General features: G+C 43.9%; 2 protein-coding genes across 2 annotated transcripts; both read left to right on the forward strand.

Moving 5' to 3' along the window:
- The first annotated feature begins 696 nt into the window (after positions 1 to 696).
- LOC148114442 (uncharacterized) lies at positions 697 to 8130 on the forward strand. The gene is made up of 3 exons (XM_087893705.1): positions 697 to 726; positions 978 to 1058; positions 7153 to 8130. The coding sequence occupies exons 1-3, from the start codon at positions 697 to 699 to the stop codon at positions 8128 to 8130; spliced, it is 1089 nt and encodes a 362-aa protein (XP_087749831.1).
- LOC117659866 (uncharacterized) lies at positions 1005 to 18432 on the forward strand. The gene is made up of 3 exons (XM_060693728.2): positions 1005 to 1058; positions 13977 to 14109; positions 14753 to 18432. Exons 2-3 carry the CDS (start codon positions 14013 to 14015, stop codon positions 18322 to 18324), a joined length of 3669 nt encoding a protein of 1222 aa, XP_060549711.2. The 5' UTR covers positions 1005 to 1058; positions 13977 to 14012; the 3' UTR covers positions 18325 to 18432.
- Positions 18433 to 23448: the final 5016 nt, after the last annotated feature.

Here is a 23448-nt window from a genome sequence, read left to right on the forward strand (position 1 = left end):
ATGGGTGGACAGATGGATGGGTGGGTGGGTGATTAGATGATGGATGGATGGGCACACAGACAGATGGATGCATGGATGGGTGGATAAATACATGGATGGATGGATGGAAGGATGGATGGATGGATGGATGGATCGATGGATGGATGGATGGATACACAGATGGATGTTTAGATAGATGGATGACATGATCATACCATTCTTTCTCCCTGGGCTTGAGGAGATCACCAGTGACTGGACAATCAAGGAAGAAGTGATGGAGGATGCCTGCTGGATCTCTGAGCAAGCCAAGATGTCCCAAAGGAAGTTCTAAAAAGACCTTGGATTGTTTGGACCTTCTCAAGCTATGGAACCTCCTTAAGAAAATGGGAGTCCTAGACCATCTCGTTGTCCTGGTGTGAAATCCATGCTCAGGGCTGGAAGCAGAGGCTGGACCAAATGCAATGGAGTAGACCGGAGGTGCCTACAAGACGGAGAGAGGTTCTACTGCTCCGTGGTGGCACCCTCTCAACCTTTTGACCACGTCCTGCAGATACTCCTGAAAATCATGGTGATTTCCCCCATGATCCGAGTCCAAAAATCTCAGGAACTCACCCTCCTATCTCGGGAGAGACCCTCTGAAGTCCGAGGTGCAGCTGGGGACACACACACACCCCTCAGACCCACCGAAGTGCCCCGAGGGATAACCAGGAGAGGACGATGGAAGTGGAAAGGATGCTAATGTTGGCAGTGAGTGCCATCAGTGCAATGAAGACATCCCCCCTTCCAGGTCCATCTTCCTTACACATGCACACACACAATGCACACAATCACATCCTTTGATTTCTTCAACCAGGAACTCTCCCTTCCCCCAGTCTGACATCTTTTAAGGGAAGCCCCCCCTCCTCTCCCCTGGGACCCCAGGTTGGAGCACGGTTAAAGGAAGGAGAAGCAGACCTTAAAGAGAGGGGGGTCACTGTTCCCCCCTTTTTTTTGAAAAGGACGGAGAGATCGAGCGGCGAAGCAGAGAAGGAGAGCAGCAGATCCACCCTCCGCCGGGGATTCCTGATCCCTGCAACCAGGTGAGACCCCTCCCCAGAAGCTCTGAGAGTTAGGGGCAGTGGAGTGGAGTGGGGCGAGGGAAGGGCTTCTTCTGGGCCTCCGGTGGGAAGCAAGCCAAGGAGCTGCCCCTTTGACCCGAGGACGAGCGGTCCTTCCTTTCTGGGGGAAGCAAATGGGTGGGTGGGGGGAGCTGAGACCCTCCTCTGAGGAAAAGCAAGCAGAGAAGGGAGGAGGGAGGTGGAGTGGAAGAGACGAACAATCAACCAATGGAACCGCTTGTTTTCAGAAATTGTGGGGGCTTCATCACCAGACACTTTCAAGAAGAGATTCGACTGTCAGAAATAGGTGTGGGGTCTCCTGCTTGGGCGGAGGGGGGGTTGGACTAGATGACCTACAGGGTCCCTTCCAACTCTGGATAGCCGATCTAACAGCCGAGATCCTAACATTAGGAATGGGACGGCTGGATCGGTCAGTCATCCGTGTTAGCAGCGGCAGAGGAAGGAGAGGGAAAGAACAGCAGAACAGAACAGAATCACAGAGTTCGAAGGGACCTTGTAGGTCATCTAGTCCAACCCCACACCCCCGTGGCCCAAGCAGGAGACCCTATGCCATTTCTGAGAGAGGGCAGTCCGGTCTCTTCTTGAAAGCTTCCAGGGATGAAGCCCCAATGTTGTTGTTTCACTCAGTGCAAACTTTGACATGTAGTGCAAGGTGGAACAAGGGTGAGCCAGAAGCACTTGTGTCATGGGGGGGGGGGTAGGCCAGATCATTTGGGGAGGGGGCTGGCTCCTTTTCTGAAGAGTCCTTTCCAGGCAGCCAAAGGTGGGGAGACACAGGATCGGGGTGCAGGGAAGGGATACCGCTTTCTAAAGCCCCCACACCCTTGGGACTCTCACTCCCATCTCCCTTTCTCCCCCCCCCACAAATTCCCCCCCCCCGGAATTTATCCTGTGAGATTTCAAAGACCCCTGGAGGGATCAGGATTTGCCCTCCGTGCAAAGGGGGGGGAGGGGAGAATGGTAGGAATTTGCTCTCCTTCCTCCTTCCCTGAAAGCCCCTCGTGGGCACACAGGCGATGGAGGGGGGGGGGCTTGGCTGAAACCCCAGCGTCGGGGGGGGGGACTCCAGGAGCTAGAAAAGAAGGTTTGCAGCTGTGTGCATTGGTTTGCCTGGATGTGCGTGTGAGCACATTCTTCAACTGGCTGGGGAAATAAAAGGAAATTTGGAACCCAGGGATCCTTAGGGTAAGGTGACCAGATTTTAACATTGGTAAAGAGGGACACCATTGTGGGCGTGGCTTATTTTGTGGGCGTGGTTTGGAGGTCATGTGACTGGGTGGGCGTGGCTAGCTGGTCATGTGACCGGGTGGCCATGGCTATGTGTATAGGGACTACTCAGAGGGCTGAAAAAAGTCATTTCTGACAGGTCCTCGCACTTTTGACTGGTCCTTACACTTATGACCATCCTCACATTTATGCCCGTGCAGCTTTCTTAACAACCATGTCACTCATTTCACAACTGCTTCTCTTCACCATGGTGACAACATAGGGCAAAAACGTAAAATGTGAAGACAGTCGTAAGTTCGAGGACTGGTCAAAAGTGCGAGGACCAGTCAAAAATAACTTTTTCAGCCCTCTGAGTAGTCCATATGCATAAAAGGATACAGCAATAGAGAGGGATGAAGGAAGGGAAGGGAAATTAGAGTAGGAGGGAGGGTAAGAGAGGGAGGAAGAGAGGAGGAGGAGGAGAAAGGAAGAGGAAGTAGGGAGGAGAAAAAGAGGGTGGGGGAAGAGAAAGTAAGAAGGAAAGAAAAGAGAGAGGTGGTAGGTTTGAGGAGAAAGATTGCTGTACAATAAAAAAGATGAAAGGGAAGAAAGCCAACCCCAACAAATATAAAGATATTAAGATAAAGAATGAATTGTTAAACTTTAAAGAATAAAAGAGAACAAATATGAATAAATAGTAATAATTAGAAACATACATACAAACATACAATGTATTTTCTTTGAACAGAGTATTTGGCCGGTTCACAAATTTAAACAGTGTTTAGTCATTTCAATTAAATTTACAATTTCTATATTTCCTTTTTGCCATATTTATTCATCTATTTTTTTTAAAAAAACAATATTACCCTTCATCCTCATCTCTAATCTTAATCAAATTCAGTTTTTCCCTTCTATTCTATGTTATATCCCTTCCCATTGTCATCTATTTTTATATCCATCCTCATATTGGTTAATTATGTAATTATGTAATACAGTTGTTTAATACAAATTCAACATTTTAATATAAATCAATTAGTTATATAACTATCTTTTTGTATATCAATATGAACATGAATATTCCAATTATTTCCATGCAATCCAATTTCTTACAAATCAATTAATTATATTTACCAATAATAATAAACCAAATAGTTTCCCCCATATATTCCTCCAAACCACAACTTAACCATTTCTGCTTTCAACACAATATACAATTAATAGTATCTCAATTATTACAATTCCCTAGTTAAATAGATTTAAATAGATAAATAAATTTTTCTTTTGTGTTTTAAAATCTTGAACTCTCCTCCTAAATTTCCCATTGTTTGCAGTTTTGCACCTACCTTTTTTGGTGAGGAAAAAGAAAAAGAAATCTCTCTCTGCCTCATTTTGTCACGTTGCAGCAAAGAACCTGCTTTAGCTTTCGCTTTTTCAGCATAGCTAGGGGAAAAAAATCTGCTCCAGGAACTCTTTACACTGATCAGCTGTAGGGCGTCCCTTTGAAGCCCCGCGGCAAGAGTTTAAACAGTTTTTTTCCCTCTAGCCATCAGCTGGGACTCAGGAGGCAGAATGAAAAATCGGGACTTTTTTAAAACGCCGTGGGACGTGGGACAAATTGCTAAAAATCGGGACTGTCCCGCCAAATGCAGGACGTCTGGTCACCTTACCTTAGGGGAAGGAAAGAACATCCTTGGGTTCCCTCTCCAACCGCCCTCCCAAAACACCAGAACCAAAAAGCAGCCTTTTCCCTATCGGGAAACAGAGTCCTGATCCTGCATTGCCCTCTGCTGGCCAAGAGAGGAACTGCATCGATCCCAACCACCCCCAAAAGGAATATGGCAGGGGTCCTCAAACTTTTTAAACAGGAGGCCAATTCACAGTCCCTCAGACTGTTGGGGGGGGGGGCAGACCGGCTGGGTGGGCGTGGCTAGGTGGACATGTGACTGGGTGGGCGTGGGCAATTTAGCAGTCCATTTTGCCAATTTAGCAGGCCATTAAACAATACACACAAATTAAACTTTCATTTGTTTTGCTCCTGGGAGTGTTTTATTTGCTTTTGTTTGGATGTTGCTCTTTTGGTTGGCTTCTCTTTTTACTAGATCGTTTTTTAAGTTGTTTAGTGGTCTACTTCAGGATACTCAGTTTTGCAGCAATTCTTTTCAGCCCCAAGGAGCTTACAATCAACAAGTCTGTCTCTGTCTGTCTGTCTCTCTGTCTGTCTCTCTGTCTGTCTATCTATCTATCTATCTATCTATCTATCTATCTATCTATCTATCTATCTATCTATCTATCTATCCATCTCATCTATGTATCTATCTATCTATCTTCTCTATATCTACCTATCTATCTCTATCTCTCTCTATGTATGTCTCTCTCTCTCTCTCTCTTTCTCTCTCTTTTTCCACCTCTCTCTCTTCCCCCCCCCCTCTCTCTCTCCTGGGGCATCTTCTGCAGGATCCCCTTCAACCTTGGCAGTGCACTGGGATACCTCACTGAATTCCATTCCATTCCATCCCATTCCCACTTCATCCTATTGCTATTGTTATTCCATCCCATCCCATCCTATTCCTATTCCCATTCCATTTTCTCCTATTTCTATTCCATTCCATGCCCTTCCTGCCTCCCTCCCCAGGGGTAGAGGCAGCCATCCTCCTTCAGGGGCAGGCTGCCTCACTGGCCAACGCCAGGACTGATATCTATGTGTGGTAGCTAAATTCCACAAAGGAAATACAGTATTTAAGCAGGGACAGATCCAGTCTGTCAAAAACAAAAACAAAAAAATCCACCTGCAGAAGGAGCCACCATGGGCAGTGGGGCTGGGCTCACCTCTGGTTGTCCCAACGCAAGTAATGTCCCTTCACTGACAGCACACGATGCTTCATGGAGGCAGCTTTGCTCAAACTGGTGGGGGGGAGAGAGGGGTTCAGCTGTCACAAACATCTCTTGACTGTTTCTTCACGGATCAAGGGGGGAATCTTTGCTTGCTCGGAAGGTCAATTTTCTCTGGCAACGGTAAGGCAATTTGAGTTTGGGAGAGATTTCGGGCTTGGAATAGAATCAATCAGGAATCAGGTGCACCTCCCTCCTTTCTGTGGATCTGTGCAACATGGGATTCCTGCCTCCCCTACCCCCCAGAAGCACTCTGCCAGCTCTCGCAAACATCAGCCGTCCATATGGCCAAAGGGTGGGGGCTGGCAGGTGGGTGCGGTGATGTGGGCGGAGCAGCCTCGTGGTCCCGCACGGGCTGGATTAATGGCTTTGGCGGGCCGCATCCGTCCCACGGGCCGTAGTTTGAGGATGCCTGGTCTATGGAGATTCTCTGTCCTTCAGGTCGTGGTTGCCCCAAAGATGCTTTTTTTCCAAGAGCCAACTGGACTTCCTTGTTTTTTCTTTCTTTGAAGACGTTTCGCTTCTCAACCAAGAAGCTTCTTCAGCTCTGCCTGGATGGTGGGGAAGGGAAGGATTGATGCTCCTTGCAGTCAGCTGGTCATTTGCATCCTTTTAGATTACTCTCCACCTAGAAACAAATAACCTACTCTCTAATAAACAATTTGGTTTCAGAAAAAAAAAATATCCTGTAATCTACAACTTCTACACTGCAAAAACATAGACTACAAATCTTGATCAGGGCAAAGCAATAGATGCAATTTACATAGACTTCTGTAAAGCCTTTGATTCAGTGGTACATGACAAACTACTTCTAAAACTAAAATCCTACGGCATCTCTGGACCCCTCCATAATTGGATAACTGTGTTCCTGTCAAACAGACAAGTGGTCAAAATAGGGAGCGCCCTATCAAATCCTGCACCTGTTAATAGCGGTGTCCCCCAAGGCAGTGTTCTAGCACCAACACTCTTCATACTATACATAAATGATCTTTGTGATCATATAATAAGTAAATGTGTTCTCTTCGCCGATGATGTAAAGCTATTTAACACTACCAACAACGCTGCAACCCTTCAAAAAGACCTTGACTTTGTGTTGGAATGATCAAAAAATTGGCAACTCCAAATCTCAGCCAACAAATGCTCTGTCTTACACATTGGCAAAAAGAATCAGAACACAAGGACTTCTGGTGGCACCGCCAACGTTGCTGGACACTCTCTCTCGGAGCGCCAGCCCTGCGATCTTGTAAAGCCGCCCTGACAGCGCAAATCAACTGTCCGGCGGCCAGAAAACCTTTCTCCCAGGATGAAGAGGGAAAGGAGAGTAATCGGATGGGGATAGAGCTCCCCAAAAGCCCCTGAAATAGTTTTGGGGGCTTGGAGGGTGAGAGCTCCCCAGGAAATCCGGTGAAACTCCGAGATCCAGGGCGCTTCTGCTTTGAGCAGAAAAAAACGTCACGACCACTTCTGCAATTTTTATTGACATCTAAGTTGATTATCTATGCAGACGGAGGGAAGACAGGAGAGCAGGCAATCGCAAATAACAAACCCTTAACTCCATGCTTAAATTGCCACTTTTTGAAATTGATTAAAGGAGTGAAGAAAATGGCGCTTGTGCTTAATAGAGTGTGAAAGTGAAAGTTAACTCTCATTAAAGCTGTTAACACCCAGCATTGTTCAAGGTGGTTGGATTCTACAGACTTTATTGCTAACTGGGAAAGATAAAGAATTGATTTGCCAAATTAAATCACATAAATTAAAATTGCTGAGCTTTCTTCTCTGCTATAGAAAGAAAGAAAGAAAGAAAGAAAGAAAGAAAGAAAGAAAGAAAGAAAGAAAGAAAGAAAGAAAGAAAGAAAGAAAGAAAGAAAGGGCTTCTAAGAAACTTCAACTTCTGGCTGAGCCACAAATATAAACACAAGCGCAAGCATTTAATTTGGAAATGCTGTAAAAATCATTGAAGGAATCTATCACAGAAACTTTGAAAGAATCCTTAAAGGAGCACACCTCTGTTATGGAAGAAAAACTTAAGGAAGTTATAGAAGTTATTGAGGTTCATAATAAGGAGATAAGAGAGGATATTGTGTTTGCATTTCAAGGTTTAGCAAAAAATATGGTTCAGCTGGATGAGAAGGTTGAGGAAATAAGTCAAGCTAATTTGAACTTGGAAAATAAAGTGGAAGAAATTCAGAATAAATCAGAAAGGGCAGATGAAGAAATGACTCTTTTACAATACAGAATGATGGAATTTGCAGTGAGAGTGAGAGGAGTGAAAGAAAGTAACTTAGAGAATTTAAGAGAGATTATTCCAGAAGCCTTGGCACCTTTGATTGGAGACCAGCCAGAAGATCTTGCACTTCAGATTGATAAAATGTATCGGGTTAATTCCTGGATTGCCAAACAGAAACAGTTGCCAAGAGATGTGGTGATTTACTTTACAACCAGAAGTGTCAGAAATGCAATCTTACAAGCAGCTTATAAGAACAAAGTGGAAGTTGCAGGCCAAGAGCTTATAATACTGAAAGAAATTCCTCCCAAAATGTTAAGAAACAGAAAGGATTTTGCTTTTTTGGTGGATGAATTAAAAAATTGGCAGATGCAGTTCAGATGGGATGTTCCAACAGGATTAATTGTGAATTTTTCAGGGCAAAGATACTGTCTTAATACAGTTTGGAAGGCGAAAGATTTCTATATCAATGTATTGAAGGCGGAATGTCCACCATCGCCAGAAATGAGGAGGAGAAAGGAGGAAGATATGGCCAAGAAACAGGAGACAGAAGAGAAACATTTGCAAGCTGAAGCTGGGGCAGCAATTAAGAATGGGCAATCTTTGGATGCTGTTCAGGTTTGGGAACCTCTGATAAATTTGGAGGAAGTAAAGGAGCAAAGACAGACCCGAGCAGTCACTAAACGTAAAGAATTGGAATTAAAAAGGCAATAAAAAGAGCCTTGATAGTACAGTGGTCTATGCACCCTGTTATTAACACATCTGCCTGCAATTTACTGCTGGTTCGAATCTCTCCAAGGCTCAAGGTTGACTCAGCCTTCCATCCTTTCTAAGGTAAGTGAAATGAGGACCCAGTTTGTGGGGGCAATAAGCTGACTTTGTATAAATATACAAAAGTATGAAGGCTATTGCTTAACGCACTGTAAGCTGCCCTGAGTCTCCGGAGAAGGGCGGCATATAAATCAAATTAAAAAAAAAAATTCAGGTGACAACTCAAGAAATTACTAAAACAGAAGCTGTGGGAGGAGCTAGGCCAAAGAGGCAGATGAAGAAAGACCTCCAGCTGATGCTCCAAAAGCTTCAAGGAGCCAAGAATGGCGACTAGATTTCTGACCTGGAATGTAAATGGATTAAATTCACCACAAAAAAGAAAGAAGATATTTCATTATCTCAAACAATTTAAAAATGATGTAATATGCTTGTAGGAAACACATATTAGAATATCGGATCAAAAATATTTGATAAATTCAAAACTAGGTATACATTTTGTTGCATCAGCTCCGGAAAAGAAAAATAGTCATCTACTTAAAGAAAGATCTATCTGCCAAATAAATTGAAGCGGATGTTCAAGGAAGATATATAGCAATTGAACTTTTAGTAGAAGGAAAGAAAACACTTGTGATTGGAATATATGCTCCTAACCAGCAACAAGAAAAATTTTATAAACTCTTACATGCCAAAATAATACAATGGGATTATAAATAATCTATATTAATGGGAGATTGGAATGGAGTATTGGACACTCGAAAAGACAAGAAAAGCCTTTCTCAAAATATTTCAAGTCATGCGTTCCTAAAACTTTTTTTGATATGATGGAAGATTTGGAGTTGAGAGACATTTGGCGTGAGCGGAATAATGAAGAAAAAGATTTTACTTTTTTCTCTGACAGACATCAATCCTTCTCTAGGATTGATTTTATACTAATTATTAATGACTTCCTTTCTAGGGTAAAGAAGACAAAGATATGTTCAAGAATATTGTCTGATCATAGCCCGGTTTGGGTGGAATTAGATCAGGAAAAGAAAGATAGGCGGTCATGGAGGTTAAATGAGAATTTGTTTAGATATGAAGAAAATGTGAAGGAGTGCAAAAGACATATGAAAGAATTTTTTGTTATGAATATGCATAAGGGTACATTTATGGAGATGGTATAGGATGCAAGTAAAGCATATATGAGGGGAATTTTAATACATATGAGTACTAGACATAGACTTAGACAGCAGAAAAAGCAGAAAGATTTAGAGGAAGAAATAAAAAAGAAAGAGCAACTACTTATGTTAAATCCACAAGACAAGAGACCAAAAGAAGCAATAAATATATTACAAGGGCAGTTTAAAATGTTGATAGCAGACCAGGTGGTTATTAACTTACAATATGCTAAGCATAATACGTTTTGCAATGCTAATAAGCCAGGTAGATGGTTGGCTTATCTAATAAGGAAAAAACAGAAATCACGATTAATTGCTAAGATTGAATATAGAGGTAAAGATGTATATCAACAGAATTTGATTAAGAAAGCTTTTTTAGAGTTTTATACAAAGTTATATACTAGTGACTCAATTCAAGATATAGATATAGAGAGATACATACAGGAGCAGAATATTGTTGCACTTACATTGGAGCAACGGGAAAGATTGAATCAACTTATAACTTCTGAGGAAATTTCTTCAGTAATCAAAGAGTTAAAAACGGGTAAAGCCCCAGGGACAGATGGTTTGACAGCTGTTTATTATAAAAATTTACAAGCAAAAATGGTGGAACCGCTTAGGGATTTATTTAATAAAATATTGTCTGGAGGGGAAATGCCTCCTTCATGGAGAACAGCTTTTATTTCATTGATACCAAAGGAAGATCAAGATTGTAACAAACCAGAAAATTATAGGCCAATATCGCTTTTAAGATTTACAAGATTTTTGCCAAAATATTAGCAAATAGATTAATGATAGTTATGCAGCAAATGATCCATAATGACCAGTCAGGATTTATAAAAGGGAGACAAATGAGGTGTAACTTTAGACAAATTGTTGACTTATTGGAATATCTGGAGAGAAACAACTAGGTCCCTGCAGCACTTTTTTTCTTGGATGCTGAGAAAGCATTTGATCAATTGAATTGGAAATTTCTACTTAAAGTAATAGAAAGGATGTAATTTGGGGAATATTTTACACAATCAATTAAAGCAATATATCAACAACAAACAGCCCAAATAATAGTTAATGGTAGTTTAACAGAAATTTTTAAAATTGAAAAAGGGACAAGGCAGGGGTGTCCATTATCTCCATTATTGTTTATTTTAACTTTAGAACTATTATTGAATAAAATACTTAGTTCAAGTGAAATCAAGGGAATTAAAATAAGACAGCAAGATTACAGATTAAGAGCATTTGCAGATGACCTGGTTGTTACTCTATCACAACCAACACATTCGGTGATATATCTGAGGGATATACTTGATCAATATGGAAAAGTATCGGGATTTAAAGTAAATCAATGAAAGACAAAGATAATAACAAAAATATGACTATGGAGGAAAGAGAAGAGTTAGAAAGAATAACGGGCTTTGAAATAGTAAAAAAGGTGAGATATCTGGGAGTGTTTATTACAGCTACAAATGTGAAATTATATAAAAATAATTATGAAGTGTTATGGCATAAAGTTCAGAAAGAAATGGAAAATTGGAAAAAGTTACAATTATCTTTACTGGGAAGAGTAGCAGCAATAAAGATGAATGTTTTGCCAAGATTTTTATTTTTGTTTCAAATGATACCAATACTTAAAAAAGATATAAATCTCAAGGAATGGCAGAAAGGTATTAATAATTTTGTATGGGTGGGTAAAAGACCCAGGGTAAAGTTAAAAGTAATACAGGATATACGTGAAAGAGGGGGTCTTAAAATGCCTAATTTAAGATTATATTATGAGGCAGTTGGTCTTTCAACAATTAGTGATTGGTTTAATTTAAGTGAAGAAAGAATACTGACTATAGAAGGGTACGACTTGTTATATGGATGGCATGCTTATTTATTATATGATAAGAAAGTGGACAAGACATTCAAAAGTCATATACTTAGAAATGCTTTGTTGTGTGTCTGGAAAAAGTATCAGTATAAGCTGAATTATAAAATACCTGTATGGGCAATTCCTAGACACGTGATAGAAAATATAAGCATAGAACAAAAACAAGAGGTTATTACTTATAAAGAACTTCTTTTTATGGAGAGGAGAAAGTGGTAGTACAGGGGTTTAAGGCACCCTGTTATTAAGCTGGTTATTAAGACCAGCTGCCTGCAATTACTGCAGGGTTCGAATCTCTCCAAGGCTCAAGGTTGACTCAGCCTTCCATCCTTTCTAAGGTAGGTTAAATGAGGACCCAGTTTGTGGGGGCAATAAGCTGACTTTGTATAAATATACAAAAGTATGAAGGCTATTGCTGAGCACATTGTAAGCCGCCCTGAGTCTTCGGAGAAGGGCAGCATATAAATCAAATTTAAAAAAAAAAAAAAAAAGAACACAAAATACAAGCTGAGTGGACATGACCTTGTAGATGACCCTCACTCTGTCAAGGACCTTGGAGTACTCATATCTAATGATCTAAGTGCCAAAGCCCACTGTAACAACATTGCCAAAAAGGCATTAAGGGTTGTTAACCTAATCTTGCGTAGCTATTTCTCCGGTAATATCACACTACTAACCAGAGCATACAAAACATTTGCTAGACCAATTCTCGAATACAGCTCATCTGTCTGGAACCCGCACCGCATATCAGACATAAATACATTTGAGAGAGTCCAGAGATATTTCACAAGAAGAGTCCTCCACTCCTCTGCTTGCAGTAAAATACCTTATGCCACCAGACTTGAAATTCTGGTATGACCTAAGCGTAGCTCATAAAATCATCTGCTACAATGTCCTATCTGTCAATGACTACTACAGCTTCAACCACAACAATACACTAGCACACAATAGATACAAACTTAAAGTGAACTGCTCCAAACTCGACTGCAGAAAATATAACTTCAGTAACAGAGCGGTCAATGCCTGGAATGCACTACCAGACTCTGTGGTCTCATCCCAAAACTCCCAAAACTTTAACCTTAGACTGTCTACTGTGGACTTCACCCCATTCCTAAGAGGTCTGTAAGGGGTGTGCATAAAAGCACCAGCATGCCTACCGTCCCTGTCCTAATGTTCCCTTTAATTGTATTCATTTTATGTATTCAATTCATGCTTATATATATATTATCTAATATATACTCGAATAAATAAATAAATAAATAAATAAATAAATAAATAAATAAATAAATAAATAAATAAATAAATAAATAAATGGTTGTTGAGGGCACCTGGAGGTTCGTCTGTGTCCTCAGGGTCACCTGAGTGGTGCAAATGGGTGTGAGGCCTTGTTGGAATAGCTGAAAGGACCGTGTTGTAGACTGAAGATAGATTATGTCATATCCCTTTCCCTCTGTTGAGAGGGGGCTGTTCAGTATGGATGTAGATGGTCTCTTGCACCCCTCTTTCAAACCAGTGGTCCTCTCTGTCCAAAATGTGGACTTTGCTCTCTTCCATAGAGTGGCCCTTGTCTTTCAAAGGCAGATGGACTGCTGAATCTAGTCCGGATGGGTTTGTTCTCCTATGTTGTGCCATGTGTTTGTGAAGTGGCTGTTTTGTTTCCCCAATGTAAAGATCTGCACATGGCTCACTGCTTTGTACTGCATATACCACATTGTTCAGTTTGTGTCTGGGTGTTTTATCCTGGGGGGGGGGGATACGCTTCTGCCTTTGTGTATTCTTGGTTATGCTTAATGACCATTCAAAGCAGGGTTGAAATGCTCCTAGTTCAGACCGGGGGAGCATTTCACCCCTAGTGTGCACTCATGGCAACGATAGTGCCAGCGCAACATAGTGATGCTAGTGTGAGTGGGGGGAGTGTGTGCTCATGGTGATGGTAGAGCCTGCACAGCTCTTACGCCATCATAGCACCAGCACAACACTGCAACACTACCGCGATTGGGGGATTGTGCTCATGGAATCACAACATGAAATCTCTAGTGCCTGCGCGGCCCACGCCAACACAAGTTGGGGACCCCTGGATGAAAGTGAGCTGGCTACTGCATGAGGCAATCGGAGCTGTGATTGTTTGCCTTGAGTGAAAAGGGGGATTTTCCTTGTTTCCCACCTTTATGCCTTGGGGTCCTGTATGCCAATGTTCCCCAGCCCAAGGGCCATGGACCAATACCGATCAGTGGCCTGTTAACAACTGCTCCACGCAAGTGAGCAAAGCTTCATCTGTGCATCTGTGGAATCCAGGTAGCATGTGAAACCATCCTCCCCAACCCTTGCTCCCCATGAAAAATTGTCTTCCACGAAATCGGTCCCCAGTGTCCAAAAGATTGGGGACCACTGTTGTCTGCTCTCCAAGATTTATCTCATGATGTTCCTGTGGTGTTGATTTACCGAACAATGCTCCTGGTTGCCTCTCTTATTGACCATGAAGATATTCATTTACATGAAACCATGTTCAGTGTAAGTGTCTCTGACTCCATTTGGACTCCGGCAACCCAATTCCCTGACAGGAATGCCCTTCCCCAAACTCTTTACAAAGGTGGTCTTTGGTCGGTGTACCCAAAGGCCCTTTCTTGGAATGACTTTCGGTGTTGGAGAAGGGGGGGAGAAACCCAGGGAAGGGGCTTCAGGAAGGGGTATGAAGTGTCCCCAGCACAACTCATAGAGACATCATTCAGTCATGGCCTCCTATGGATGGTTCTTGTCTCTTGCAGGTCAGTAAAAGAGTCAGCGACACGCAGGAACCGAGCATGGCCCAGACAGAGGATGCCATTGAGACCTCAGCATTGGGTCGCCCTTTCCAGCTGGGGATGCTTTATGACTGTCGTAAGGATGCCCTCATCCCAGGTAGGAGCTGGAGGAGAGATTGATGGGTGTTGGGAGGGAAGGACATGGGCACTGCCAGAGATACAAAGGCTCAGCCCAGGGACAGAGTTGACCTCCTGGGCACATGGCCTACTAGTAACAGCTAACTAAGTAGGAGCTTCTAGTTGGGAATGTGTATCCATCCCACCAGCCCTGCTGTGGACCAGGCACTCAGCAGGGCCGTAATTGACTACCAACCAGAGGGTAGGTTTCCAAACTAATGTCAGTGAAATGATTTGAAAAATAGCTTTAAAAAAGAGTGAAGTTTCCAAGGAGCTGAAGTGAGGGGTGAAATTCTCAGGTTGTGGTGCTAGTGCTTTTCTCGGGGGGTAGGTCTGAAATGAGAAGCTTGATGAATGACGTGGTTTCACAAGGTAGTTGGAGATCTTTTTGGAAATCAAGAGGTTCCCTTTCGTCTCTACTCTGTCAAAAGCCTTTGGACTTTGCGGTATTTTGCAAAATGGGAAGGAAGCATCTCTGGTGATGGCCGGAGAGAACAAATGAGGGAACTCACCAGGGGAAATGATGTCTTCCTTGTCCCATCTCTCTGGAGGTCCTTTGTCTAGCTACAGTTGTTTTGGAAGATGGTGTTCAATTTATGACCTTGTTCTTCTATTTTGTGCAGGGGTCACCCTTTGGGATTACAGCTCTCTTCAGAAGGACCTGACCATCAAGCCTCAGCCCAAGACAGAATCTGAAATCATTGCATCCGATAGCATAGATGATAAGAGCTCCGCCCTGGACATCTCAGCCTCCCTCAAGGCCAGTTTCCTCGGAGGGCTGGTTGAAGTGGGAGGGTCGGCCAAGTATCTTCATGACAAAAAGAAGTCCAAGCAACAGGCCAGAGTCACTGTACAGTACAAAACCACCACCAAGTATGAACAGCTGACAATGAGCCACCTAGGAATCCAGAATATCTCTTACCCAGCTGTCTTTGATCATGGCACAGCCACCCATGTGGTCACCGCCATCCTCTATGGAGCCCAGGCCTTTTTTGTCTTTGACCGAGAAGTTTCTTCAACAGAGATGGTGAAAGATATTCAAGGAAGTCTCCAGCTTACAGTCAAGAACTTGATATCCATCACGGGAGAAGCAGAGGTCAAACTGACTGAGAAGGAGAAAGAGAATGCTCTGAAGTTTAGTTGCAAGTTCCATGGAGACTTTTCTTTGGAGAAAAATCCAGTGACTTTCCAAGATGCCATGAAAGTTTATGAAACTCTCCCAAAATTGTTAGGGGAACATGGGGAGAAGGCTGTGCCTATGAGGGTCTGGCTCTACCCCCTGACCAAGTTGGACACCAGAGCAGCTAAGATGGTCCGAGAAATCAGCCTAACATTGATCTTTGATGCCGAAAAGATCTTGGAGGAACTCAATGAAAACAAGATGCAAAGCAACGATCTAGCCAAGAATCCCATTGCTGAAACCTTCCCTGAGATCCAGAGGAAGATCCAGCAGTTCAAGGATCTGTGCAAGCAACACAGGCAGACTTTCCAGAAACAGCTGGCCAGAATGTTGCCTTCCATCCGGGGAGGAGGGCAGGAGGAAGGGACTCTGGTGGACATCTTGATGTCCATCAACCAGTCGCCTTTCAACAGCCAAAGACTCCGCGAATTTCTGGACAGCAAAAAAAGAGAAATGAACTTTGTCAAATCTTATCTGACTATTCTAAGTGAAATACAAGTTATCTCATCTCAGAACAAACTGGAAGAAATAGTTCTGGACCCCCAGAATGTATATGTGGTCTCCTTTATATTCACCTCTTTACATGAAGAGGAGCCATTTCTGTTGAGCTTACAAAAGTGGCTTCAGGAGCAATTCTTGCAAGAATCAGCTAAGTCCACAAGGAGGCAGGAGGAAGACATGCCCTGGTTTGAGGACAAGGAGAGGACCCGCAATGCTCGCCAAGCTGCCAAATCCATCAGAGACTTTTTCAGTATCAACCAATCTAATGAGAAGGTCCGCTTTGTCGTGGCCTCACTTCCAAAAGTGGCCACACCAGGAGCCTCAATATACCTTTATGAAGATGGAGAGCTGGTCAGCAAGAACTTTGAGTTGCCCTCAAAACCTCTCCCTTTCCTGATCTGTGAACTGAGACACAACAGCATTCAACTGAAGTTTCAGCCAGCTGAATATGGAAAGGCTACAATCTCCAGTTATCTGGTAGAGTACAAGATTGCAGGAGAAGAAAACTGGAAGACCATGAAGACAGAGGACACCAGGGAGATGTTCCTGCTGAAAGATCTGCCTCCAAACACAGAGTACCAGTTCCAGTATGCTGCTTGTTGCAAGGTAGGCCTTAGTAAAACCAGTGAGCTGAGCCCACCCATAAAGACCCTTCCCACCAGCCCTCCTGAGGAATTAAGAATGGTCACTGCGGCATCCTCTGTCATATCTGTGGCCTGGATGAGTCCCAGCATCGTTGCCTCCGGAGTTGTGATCAAGGAGTACAAGGTGGAGTACAGAATGGTGGAGGCTGGAGCTGGTAAGGACCAATGGACTGAAAAAAGGACTGGGAGAAAAACAGAATTTTATCCCATTGAAGATCTGAAGCCCCAAATGATGTATAGAATACGGGTGTCAGCTGTGTGTGATAATGGAGCTCTCAGTGGCCCCAGTGTGGAGTTGGAGGTCTCCACATTACTGGAGGAGGAAGATGGAGGAAACATAGCCCACCAGTTCCTTCAGGAAAGCTCCCTGGTGGAGGACAAACAGCCATTAGTGTTCACCCTTCCTTTGAAGGAAGTCCCCTCAGATGCCTCCACACCATGTCTCATGTACCAGCTTGGAAAGGAGAACCTGGAAGTGCCCAACAAAGTGATCTTGGTGATGGGAGCAACAGGGTGTGGGAAAACCACTCTGATCAACGGGATGATCAATTATATCCTGGGTGTCCAGTGGGAAGATAACTTCAGATTCAAACTCATTCATGAAACCACCCAGAGAAGCGAAGCTGGAAGCAGGATGTCTGAAGTCACAGCCTACATGGTGAACCATCAGAAGGGCTTCCGAATTCCCTATTCTCTCACAATCATTGACACGCCAGGATTTGGAGGCAGAAGAGATGCAGAGCAAGACAAATTGTTGGAGAAGCAGCTCCTGGAGTTTTTCTCCACCCCAGGGGGCATTGACCACATGGATGCCATCTGCTTGGTGGCTGAGGCCTTCTTTGCCCATTCAAATTCAACCCACACCCAGAAATGCATCTTTGATTCCATGCTCTCCATGTTGGGAAAAGACATGAAGGATAACATCCAACTCCTGATCACCTTTGCGGATGGGGGGACCCCACCTGTCCTGGAGGCCCTCAAGGAAGCTGATCTGCCATGTGCTCAGGATGAGTCGGGAATCCCTCTGCACTTCAGATTCAACCATTCTGCCCTCTTTGCTCCCCGAGAAAATGGAGGAAGCCCTAATATTGTTGCCAAAATGTTCTGGAAAATGAGCACCAAGAGCATGAAGGATTTCTTTGACTCGTTAAAGATGCTGGAAGCTAAAGACTTAACCTTGACCATGAAGGTCCTCAAGGAACGTCAGTCATTGGACACCGCTCTGGAAGGGCTCCAGACCAAACTCCGAGCCAGTCTGATGGAGCTGGAGGAACTGAAAGAGATCCAGGTAGCTTTGGAGCAATGCACAATCAATGTACTAGCCAGTCGAAACTTTGAGTATAAAGTTGGAAAGTGCGCGAAAGAACATGTACAGGGCCCCGTAATGTACTGTCCGTCGTGTTCCACAGTTTGCCATTACAATTGTCACAATGATGGGAGATTTGAGCGATGTGACGCTATGAACAACGAAGCAAAGTGTCTCATTTGTCCGGGGCGCTGTTGTTCGTCGAGCCATGCGTGGAAGTCTCACTACGAGAAGACCAAAATCATCTATGAGAGAAAGTTCCACACAGAGCTGAAGAGGCAGTATGAAGAGGCCAAGGCCAAGAAGAATACTCTGGAAGAAAAAATCAAAAGCCTTGACGAGAAGTTTGATGAGATCAGACTCGGCATAAAGACCTCCCTGGATCAATCCTGTCAGTGTCTGGAGAATCTGCGGGAAATCGCACTGAAACCCGTCGCACTCTCCATGCCAGAAGACGAGGACTTGCGTATCCTGACAGGAAAACAGGAGCTGAAGACGATGCAATCCGTGATGGACATGAGGAGACTGGTTGAGAGTCTCCAGAAGTTGCCCTCAGGCATATAGATTCAAGAGAGGACAGGAAGACATCTCTGTCTATTAGGCAGGTGGACATCTGAGAACCTTTCCTCTTTAGAAGATATCTATCAAAGGCATCATGGCCAGCTCTAACAAAACCAGCCAGATCCTGCTCAACCCCTTCTCTTTCCCGTGTCCTGCTTGCGTTTCACTATCGTGTCACCTCAGTAGTGAAATCCATTTTTTTTACTACCAGTTCTGTGGATGTGGCGTGGTGGACGTAGCAGGGGAAGGATACTGCAAAATCTCCATTCCCTCCCCACTCTGGGGCCAGCCAGAGGGGGCATTTGCCGGTTCTCCAAACTGCTCAAAATTTCCGCTACCGGTTCTCCAGAACCTGTCAGAACCTGCTGGATTTCACCCGTGTCACCTCCAATAGATCAATGTACTTCAAACCAGAGACAAGGAGGGTGGGAGTGGGGTCAAATCTTGTTGAACACGTCTGTATTTTTCTCGTTTTCTGAAACTCTTAGGACTCCTTTCAACCAGCTAGATTTCATCAGTGAGGTGGTGCGTGGTTGATGTCCCACAGCAGTCTCCTCAATATCATCTCATGCCACGTTCTGCAACAACATCAGATGCCATCTAGATCGGGGTGGGTTCTAAAAATTTTTACTACTGGTTCTCTGGGCGTGGCTTGTGGGTGGTAATGTGACTGGGTGGGCGTGGCCAACTTTTTTTTTTTTACTTTTAAAAGCATTTTTTCTGCAACCTTAAGAGGTTGCAGAAAAAAATTCTTTTAGAAGCTTCTGACGATCAGGCAAGTCAGCTGGGATCACCAGAGGCTTTTAAAGGGGTGTTTTTTTCCCTACAACCTCTTTGGCCGAAGAAGTTGCAGGAAAAAATGCTTTTAGAAGCTTCTGAGATCCCAGCTGAGCCGTGCAATAATTAGAGGCTTTTTTTTTAACTTTTAAAAGCATTTTTTTTTTCAGCCAAAGAGGTTAAGCGAGGTAACAGGGGTAAGCAAGCGGCGACTGGGCCGGGGACCAGTTCGGGGGCATGGCCAGACAATATTATTACCGGTTCTCCGAACTTCTAAAAATTTTTACTACCGGTTCTTGCGAACCGGTGTGAACAGGGAGCAACCCACCACTGATCTAGATACCATCTCATGCCACACTCAGCAACGTCAACAGGTGCCCATCCAGTTCTGGACCCATCTAAGCTCATGTCCACCTGGAGGGTCTATCAATTGTGGGAAAGAAAAATATAGGCTATTGATCTATCGGATTCAATAAGGCCTTTGGATGATCGCAGATGATAGCAGAAAAAAGGAGGAGGAGGTGGAGGAGGAGGAGGGGGGAGGAGGAGGAGGAGGAGGGGAGGAGGAGGAGGAGGAGGAGGAGGAGGAGGAGGAGGAGGAGGAGGAGGAGGAGGAGGAGGAAGAAAGGAAACCCAATGTGAAGTACCTGCCCTTAGATCGGTAAGCAACTACTAATACAAATACAATGAGCTCCAGTGTTGTTGAGTGTGTTGCCATTAGGGCACAAGCGGAGTGCGATCAGTGTAGGACTGCGATGCTGAGCATCAATGGAACCACAAGCGACTGAGCCTGACCACTTTTCCGTGGATAAGGAAGGCCTTTTTCCCTTGACCTGTGGTCTAGAAGGACATTCCTTAGTCATAGAGTTAATGTGTGTTGCCTTTTTCTCCTCTCTCCTCCCCTGCTCATTTTCTGTTGGATGTTCTTGCTTTGTGATGGGGTGGGGACTCCTGGTCTAGAATGGTTATGTCTATGATTTGGTGAAGACATCCTAGATGCCACCATGCAAACTTGTACCAAACTTTGCGAACTTTCAGTGTAAAATGTGGAGACCATCCCTTGCCACTCCTTGGCACCTGGTGATTAGGAACTGGTGACGGAATGTCAACGAAAGAATTGCCTGGCTCCCCATTGGAAGGGCCCATTGCAGGGGTGAAATCTACTTACCTTCCCTACCGGTTTGGAAGTGCACGCACCACATTCAGAAGTGCATGCATGCGCATGCATGTGTCACATGTGCGGTTGGACCCTCCACACATGCACAAACCCTTCTAAGCACGTGGAGTAAGAAATAGGTTACTTCCTGGTTAAAACCAGGAAGTAACAATGACCGGGTGGGTGGGTGGAGCTTAGTGCTGCCATCACTACCGGTTCAGCTGAACCGGTCCGAACCAGTAGCATTTCACCCCTGGTCCATTGCAGTTCATCTTGACCATACTCCTGCTGTGAAGTGTCAACATCTGGCCTCCTGGGTGCCTGCTTCGCACTGTAAGAAGGTACCAGCCCCAGACGAGGAAGCCCCTCAGCTCATGTCACCTGACTGCTACAAGGCAAAGACCAAAGCTTTGCCCAGCAGGGAGGCAAGTGCTAGTAACCTCTGCCCCCGCTCTCCATACAACCTTCAGCCAAAGCCACACCAGCATCGAGTAACAAAAGACCAGCTCATAGAAGCCCAGTGATGACTGCAAGAAACAGCCTGCATTAGGAGAGGTCTTATGCCTGCAGTCTATCGCTACATTGCTCCTCTTCAGTACCATGCTGTATTTAGGGTTGCACGTCCCACCATTCAAATGCTCAGCCTGTCTATCCCCTCTTATCCCTTGCCTAGCTGAAATGCCTTTTAATCAAAGTAGCTGTCCTCCTTCATCTCAAGTGAAGGACGTTGAACTTACTGCCATAATTGATATAAGGTATCTTACATGCAGATAGCAATAGTATTTAAACTTATATACCGCTTCATAGTGCTTCACAGCCCTCTCTAAGCAGTTTATAGAGCCAGCACATTGTCCCCAACAACCTGGGTCCTCATTTTACCCACCTCAGAAGGATGGAAGGCTGAGGTCAACCTTGAGCCGGTGAGATTTGAACTGCTGAACTGCACCTAGCAGTCAGCTGAAGTAGCCTGCAGTGCTGCACTCTAACCACCGCGCCACCTCGGCTCTATTATATTGCTAGATATTGCTTTGTATGATTCATTTTGTGTTGTTCTTACCAGTGGTGAAATCCAATTGTTTTTTACTACCAGTTCTGTGGGCATGGCTTGGTGGATGTGGCAGGGGAAGGACACTGCAAAATCACCATTCCCACCCCACTCTGGGCCAGCCTGACGTGGTATTTGCCCATTCTCCAAACTACTCAAAATTTCCGCTACCGGTTCTCCAGAACCTGTCAGAACCTGCTGGATTTCACCCCTGGTTCTTACGAACAAGAAGTGGCGACTGTGGGAAACAAAAATATAGGCTATTGATCTCTCAGATTCAATAAGGCCTTTGGATGATAGCAGGTCCCAGAAGAAAGAGACATGAACCAAAGTTTTAGATAGGATGATTTCAAAATGTACCAGAACTATTTGTAATCCTGCTGAGCTGTTGCTAATTGTTGAAACATGATTTTCCAAAGTATGTAGCTTTATCAATATATTTGGACATAGAAGGACAAAACCATGAGAAATAAGGAATGGAAAGTAGCCGATGGATAGAGGTTCGAGATGAACACGGGTATATGTGGAGACTTTCTGTCAGTAAGAAAGAACAAAGAAGTAAGTTGTGACCTTTTATGCCAAAAGGTATAAAAAGAATGTCTTGGGATGAGTTGGGTGCCACTGGCCGTAGCTACTCCTTATTGGACCTAGCTATTGTCTCTGGACCTCCTTGGAATGGGTTATTGATGTTAAGTTGTGTTATGACGGCTGTTCATGTTCCAAATTGTTCATGAAATAAACCTCTGAATCTTAAAGTAAGGATTATCATTTGTGGTTTGTCTGTGTTCCTCTTTATTGGGATATTTTTACGACACAATACCCCAAAGGGATTGCTTGGAAGGAAGCTCGGGATAAGAAACCAGAAGGACCCAGGCCGGATAGTCAGATCCAAGCTAAGGAGGTGGACCCACGAGATTAGATCGTCACTTCAGTAACATGTTGGTGTTAATGGAGGAGTTGGAGGGCATCTTCTCAGACCAGCCGGCTTTCCTAAAAGGTGTAGACTTAAATTCCCCATCAGTTAGCCTTCTCACCCCTCTGTGCCATAAAAGGCTTTTGTACTTTTTTAGAAATTCGGTGTGTTTGTGTGTGTGTATGCATGTATGTGTGTGTATGTGTATGTGTATGTGTCAGCTGTACCAGGGGAGAGATTAAGTGGGTTTTCTATTGAAGCAACCTGGGCTACCTGAATATATATATAAGAAAATAGATACTATACCTTTACAGGGAGGATACATAAGATGTGGGTGTGGCCTACTGATGAAAGCAAACGAGCTAGAAATAGATCTATATAGGTCTCCCACCTAACAGGAAGAGCTTGCTGCCTGCTAGAAAGGAAAAAAGCCCAGAATCGAGTGGATGTAATTCTACTGAGCTGGGGCTGCAGAAAAACCTTGGTTACGTAGGGAAAACCTGGCTAGAAGAATATATATATATATATGCAAAAAATTAAAATCTCGGGTGTTTTCCCGCGTCATTGTAAATAAGTTGGTTAAAATATTTAAAATTCTGGTTAAAATCCCAGCTTAAAATCTTCTAAAAATCCTTACAGAGCACTCTGCAAGGTCCTTTAAAACCTCAGCTAAAATCCTACCAGTGACTTTAAAAGTTTTTCTTACAGCAACGTTTCGACAGGCTCACAACAGATTCTCTATTATTAGAGTCTGAGAAAGCTGGGCCGGTAACACGCAGCCAAACAGCCAGGATGAGGAAGCAGGAAGAAAAACTGCTGTCCACACAGAGTTACAGGCTAACCGGCATATGTCAGCAGCAGCAACTATAGATACGCGACAGCTCCGACCTCGCAACAGAGATCCCTTCGCTTCTAAATGAAACAAGAGCCTGAAGATGACAGGGTTGTGAGCCTGTCGAAACGTTGCTATAAGAAAAACTTTTAAAGTCACTGGTAGGATTTTAGCTGAGGTTTTAAAGACCTTGCAGAGAGCTCTGTAAGGATTTTTAGAAGATTTTAAGCTGGGATTTTAACCAGAATTTTAAATATTTTAACCAACTTATTTACAATGACACAGGAAAACACCCGAGATTTTAATTTTTTGCATATGCACACCCACGAAAACTTAAGAAGACACATATATATATAAAGTTAAAATCTCAGGTGTTTTCCCACGTCATTATAAGTTTGTTAGTT

Source organism: Pantherophis guttatus, chromosome 4 (genome assembly GCF_059756535.1).
Source record: "Pantherophis guttatus breed Tessera chromosome 4, ASM5975653v1, whole genome shotgun sequence".
NCBI classification, from domain to species: domain Eukaryota; kingdom Metazoa; phylum Chordata; class Lepidosauria; order Squamata; family Colubridae; genus Pantherophis; species Pantherophis guttatus.